Below are 6,000 nucleotides of genomic sequence, written 5' to 3' on the forward strand. Positions count from 1 at the left end.
TTATTTTCCACTATCTCTGCCACCCAAACATCCCACTAATTGTTTTCCTTCTTTCTGTCCTGTCTGTACTCTGACTTGGTGGATCTGACGGCTGCAGAGATGTCTTTCTTGGCTGCAGGGGTTGTTTCTTAGATGCCCTGCTCCTCACCTCCCCTGCTGCTCTGTTTCTAACCTCCACAGGATGTTTACAGTGCGACAGTTTCTCTGTATTGTCGAGGCCATGCCAGCATGTACATCCACACACTCCTCCCCAGGCTTCTTCGGCCATCCCTCTCTCCAGTTTTTCTCAATTTGGGGCTGTCAGATAGCAGAGGAGGAGTCTTTCCCCTCCTCCGCCTGGCTCTCTCCTCCCCAGCCTGCTTCCTGTGTCCAGCCTTGTTTTCGTTACGTGCTTGTTTGAACCAATTCTGCATCTGTGAGGGCTGACAGCTGAATTCCACCAGGAGAGATCGTGAGAGAGTGAGAGGGAGGAAAAATGTGTGAGAGGGAATAAGTGGAAGGAGTGGGAGGAGGGACGGAGAGAACGAGAACAGAGGAGAGGAGAGAAAGTAGTAGAATGATAGGAGGAGGGAGAGAAGGAGAAGAAGGAGAAGAGAGCAACGAGTCCACAGGAGCAGCGAGGGAGGGCTGTTCAGTCGCTATACGTCAGAGAGAGCGCTGCTACATATTTCATGGAGCAGGATTTCATGACTGTGTGAGTGCAGAATGTGAGGCACGCTAGGACGAGCGGGAGAACGTTATCCACAGCTCCTTCCTGCCACACTCCGCCAAGAACAGAAATGCTATTGTACAGGCAGCGCTGTGAGTATGTGCTGGAGTGTGTGTGAGTGTGTGTGTGTGAATGTGAGAAGAGCAAAACGCACCGAGCCAGGCTGTGAATAGGAATGCGAGTTCACTTGTAGACGGGTGTCATGCAGATCCGTTGGCTGCGTGTCTCTCCTTGACACACTCACACTGAGCCAGCTGGTTCTGTGGTTCTGTTCTGTGTTGTTCAGGACGTACTGGAAGGCTTGCAGAGCGCTGAGCCCATGGCAGAGAAGTTGAAAGGCCAACTGAATGACCTGGTGCAGTACTCCAGAGACCTGGGCTCGCAGTCGGACCGGGTCACTGCGCTCATCAAACAGCACAACAGGTGAGAGGAGTCTGTCTGAACGCTGAGCAGTGGAGAGATGTTTCTGTTTGTGTGTCTATGGGGATGCTAAGTTAGATAGAGCTGAGCTATCAATGTTACTGTTTATGGATTATTTCAGTTAAAAACTTCTGATCATAATGAATAATTCAGATCGCTCAGCCCGTGTATGTGCACTTTCATCCCAAACAGTCCAGAGCATCAGGTCGATGCCTCAGCAAAATGCTGCGCACAAGTAATTATAACGTGAATGCTGAGCGTCCTTGTGATTTCACAAACATTTGGACCTCCTACTTTTTCATTTTGTCTAATTGCACGTCTGCTTTTTAAATGCTGTTGTTTGTTGGTACTGTGTTCAGCTTGTTGTCTTGTGTTGTCTTTAACTCTGTGTGGTCAGGCCACAGGCAGGTTGTCTGCAGTATAGCTCATACAGGTCCTAGCCTGTGTTATCCAACCTACATCCAACAAAAGTTTGTTTCTAGCATTTCTTTGCACTCCTTTAAACTTAGAGAGGTTGGTGCCATGCAGCGCATAAGTTAATTACTTTTAGTGATTTTGTGTGCATCAGCCATGTCATAAACTGTGAATGGAAAATGATTTTGAAAAAGTGTTTTAATTTAAAGGTTTAAACCATTATGCTGACGCTCACTATTGCTGCTAAAAGGCACGTGTTACATACATGCATCATAGAACGTATTATATAAAACATACATGTTACATACAATGTACATTAACAGACTTCAAAACATTCATTCCATTACACAGCAGCAGCAGAAGGAAAGAGCTCACATGTTCAGCTTCACAAGCTCATTTATGTTAGAGGAGTGTGTGTGTGTGTGTGTGTGTGTGTGTGTGTGTGTGTGTGTGTGTGTGTGTGTCCATCTGAAACACAGAGGTGTGGTGTGTGTCAGCCAGGGGAGGGTGAAAGGTGACAGAGAGCACCAGAACCACTAGTTGCTAAGCGACATTTAGCCGCCGTCCCTCATCCTGTTGGCTGTGTTTTGTGTCTTTCTCGGGTTTATTCTTATGCAAGGTTCAGTGTGACTTGTCAGGAAATTAGACACATCTGAAAGGAGATTTTTCCCACACTGACACACGCTCTGGTCTGTTGACTGAAGCTGCAGTTGGCTGCTTTGAACCCACAAGTGAGCCTGTGTTCACTGAGCACTTGTTGGTGAGCAATGCCATTTTAAAAGAACAACACTGCATTCAAAGCTCCTGCATGCACACAGCTATCCATGTTCAGGACAGCCATGGATGCTCTGAACTTCTACAGTAGCACAGACTATGTACTTATTTTACATGAATGTCATATCAATGTGCTGCCGTGTGACTAACGTTTGTTGGCAGACCGCTGGAGTGAGGTCAACTTGTTGGAAATGCTTTGGCAGTGAATTGGCTGCTGATTGGCAATAACCTTCCCTTCTTCCCTTGGCTCTTTAGTCTGCTATACACTTGGCCTGTGCACACTTTGCACCTGTCCTACATTAAGAAGAGTGAACAGACAGAATGAAAACGAGAGGCGGAGGAGGAAGAGGCAGTAACTGCCCCCGCCTCTTCATAGCACTCGCCAGATTTTGTCTGTCACAGCAGAAAAAAAGTGCTTCTTCTACACCCATGCTATCCCCACTGTGTTAGCCTTTCATGCCCTCATCACACCATTAGAACACAAGTGTGTGTGTCTGTGTGTCCGTTACAGTGTGCCTGTGTGTGTGTGTGAGTGTGTGTGTGTGTGTGTGTTAGCGGTCTGCTACAGCAGGAGGTGTGTGTGTGTGTGTTCTTGCCTTGTTTTTTTTTCATGCCTCCCTTTGGACAGTAAGTCTTGCTTAAACAGCTGCGCACCTTGTTTCCCTTCTGTCATCCTTTCCATCACTTCTTCCACCCTCCCTGCTTTAACCTTCACCCTCTGCCCTGTGTGTGTGGAACCCAGAGATTCTTTCCTTTTGTTGTCCTGCTTGGTTTTTGTTTTCAGTCAGAATTCAATTATGCTCCTCAGCAGCATTACACATGCAGCCTCCGTACCGCAGCGTTCTGCAAGTTTAAATAAAGGTTGAATGAATAAATGCATGAATATGAGCAGCTGCTTGTTGAAACAAACTAATTGTAACGGTTGTAAATGATGTAACGTCCATACAGTAAACAGACCGTATAGGTACATCCGTGTTGTACAGTCCAAACCTCATAACGTGTGATTTGTCTTATATGAAGGTGGAAAGGAAAGCTGTCGTGGACTGTTGTGTTTTTTACACTCATGCAGGAGAATTATTGATTTTAAAATCTATCTGAGCGTTCATGCCGTCACTTCCTTCCAGTTTTCTTTCTTCTTTCTGCAGTAAATCTGAACTCTGTGTGTGTTGGAATTCTTTTTATTTATTAAATGTCCTTCATTATGCTGCAAACACTTATAGATCTGTTTATATTGTTGCTGTACTCACTGGTTGCAGCTTAACGAAGGACAGATGAACAACAGGAAGAAATACAACTCACTAAGATCCCAGAGTCACAGTCTCCCTGTTCTATACTGTCACCCGTCACACTGATCTCCTCCATCTCAGCCTTCCTCGTATAGCAGCAAGCTGTCATGCCTCGTTCCCTCCGTCTTGTCACCCCTGTGAACTCTTGCCCCAATCATATGTTGCCTCTCAACCCCCTCCCACGCGGTACCCCTTACCCCCATCCCCCACGCTCCCTCTTTGCCCCAGTCCTCATTCCTTCCACTTCACCCACTTTGCCATTTCTCCACCTGCCCATTTCTCATTCCTGCTCATCTCCCAGGCTTGGCTTTATGCTGCTCCTCCATAATGTGTGTCCAGTACGGACAGTGTGTGAGCATCTGCACACGCCGTCTTTGTTTGGACCAACACATGGGAAATAGACGGCAAACCCTCCCTCTGCTTGTAGCTTCTTTTATTCTTTGTTCACCTCTTGAGGGAGATTTCAACCTGTGAGCAACTTGTTAAATCAGTCCAGCATGTTCTTCCTTCCTCGCCTGCAGTCTCAGTCTCCGTGCATCCAGGGAGTGTCAGAATAAGGAGCGCCTGCTGGAGCAGAGGTTCCGTGCAGCTCTGAGAGATTTCCAGCAGTGGTTGGTCAATGCCAAAATCAGCACCGCCAAATGCTTCGATGTGCCACAGACTGTCACAGAGGCCTCCACCGCTTTGCAGAGGATTCAGGTAGGAGATATCTTCCTAACTCTTATTTACAGTTGACGTCTGTGAAACTGTCCGTGTTGTTAAAACGTTGGTGACGTACAGCTGTGGACATGTGCAGGCTTTGGTGAGGTGGTTTGAGCTGCACATTAGAGATGCTACGTGGAAGTAGCTGTTTGGTTCAGATCACTCAGATCACCCAGTTTGGATTCTGTTTTTGCAATCTAAAATACAAAATGCATCACCTTCTGTGCACCACAGAAGTTTTCCCAGAACAGCCCTACCAGACACAGAAAGCAAATATAAACATGTAATTAGATTTTTGTAATATTATTCAGGCACAGAAGGTAGTAGAGGAATAGAAAGTAGTGTTTTATTTGAATGGAACTGTTTCCAAATATTGCTTTAATCCAGCTTTTGAGAAAATTACATTTTTAATAACTTGTTTTATGCCGGTTGAGTGTTTCCAGGGAAGATAATGATATCCAGTCATAGTCCCATGTCTGAGCATTACCACCCAGCGTGGCCATGGATCCTGGTTTATATTGGCCATTAGGCAGCTCCACTGGAGCAGTGATGGCTTCAGACTCAGCATCTGTTGGTAGCAGAGCTAAAGCACTGTCATTTATTCACTTACATAAACCTGAGCCTTCCCCCGCTCTGGGAGCAATGAAATCAACAAGTTTTTTATCAAAAAACTTTTCATATCTGCTCCTTGAAAAGCTTCAATCTGCTTAAGTGTGAGTCAACTTTGAGTCCAGAGCTGATAATTACGAACCAGTTACTGGCTTTGACCTTCTGTGTATGGAGTTGACCGAGAAATGGTGGCTGTTACAAAAAGAAGTCAAATCATCTAATATTTAAAGAATTAACTCACTTTCAAAGGGAGATTCCTCCGAGGAGCGTCTGTACTAACATGCCCACTGTTGAGCGTCCTCTGGTGGGCTTGTTGGAGTGGTGGGACCTGCAGCAGGCGGGACAAGCTGGAAATAGGCACACAGCCAAAAGCTCCACAGTGGGGTCTCTCTGCCATTCTCTTCAAAATATCTCTTCCTGAGACGTCTATGTGTCTTTTTGTGAGACTCTGGCAGATCTGGCAGCTTCTTCAGAGCACCGCAGGGCCCTGGCTAAGAGTCGGTGCTTCTCTGTGAAGGTGGACGTCCCGACATCCCTGCACTAGACAGCTAATTACCTCTCAGACACCTGACCACGTCCACACCACGTTACCGCCAAAGAAATGTGGTGTTACTGTCGCGCTCCTGTTTTAAGACAATAAGAACCTGATTGTTTGAAGCTGTGGTTCAGCAGCAGTAATACATGTGATCCAAAGTGTATTTAATGATGGTCACAGAGAAGTGGCAGTTCAGAAAGTCAAAACAACAACTGGCAATTTAAAAAAGGTAATTTTCTAGAAGACTGATGATGGTGGTGTGTAGGATGTTTTGTGTTTAGAAGTTTCTAGAGGATGTTTGTGGAGGAAATGTCTTGGCTGTGGTGGCAGTGAAGGAGAGAGGAATACAGACACGATCATGTTTTATTTATTATTGATGGTGAGGAATGTGGAACAATGTTTCCACATGGCTGACCTCCAGGAGGGCCGGCGTGGGAGGGGCAGGGGCATCCATTGTGTCACGCTTAATTGGTGGTATACAGATACACTGGCTGCTGTAAGTGTGAAAACCACCGTGAATGAATACAGAGCGGCGAGAGCAAATAAAGAGA

The 6,000-nt window shown here is 46.1% G+C and overlaps 1 protein-coding gene across 1 annotated transcript in view; it reads left to right on the plus strand.

The window, feature by feature from the left end:
• syne1a (spectrin repeat containing, nuclear envelope 1a) overlaps positions 1 to 6,000 on the plus strand; it is a 123,747-nt gene that overhangs the window by 43,997 nt on the left and 73,750 nt on the right. The window contains exons 55-56 of the mRNA XM_008278654.1: positions 996 to 1,132; positions 4,125 to 4,302. Of these exons, the coding sequence (XP_008276876.1) occupies positions 996 to 1,132; positions 4,125 to 4,302 (315 nt within the window). The remainder of the gene's footprint in view (positions 1 to 995; positions 1,133 to 4,124; positions 4,303 to 6,000) is intronic.

This window comes from Stegastes partitus, unplaced genomic scaffold, assembly GCF_000690725.1.
Source record: "Stegastes partitus isolate 25-593 unplaced genomic scaffold, Stegastes_partitus-1.0.2 Scaffold129, whole genome shotgun sequence".
In the NCBI taxonomy this organism is placed as follows: Eukaryota; Metazoa; Chordata; class Actinopteri; family Pomacentridae; genus Stegastes; species Stegastes partitus.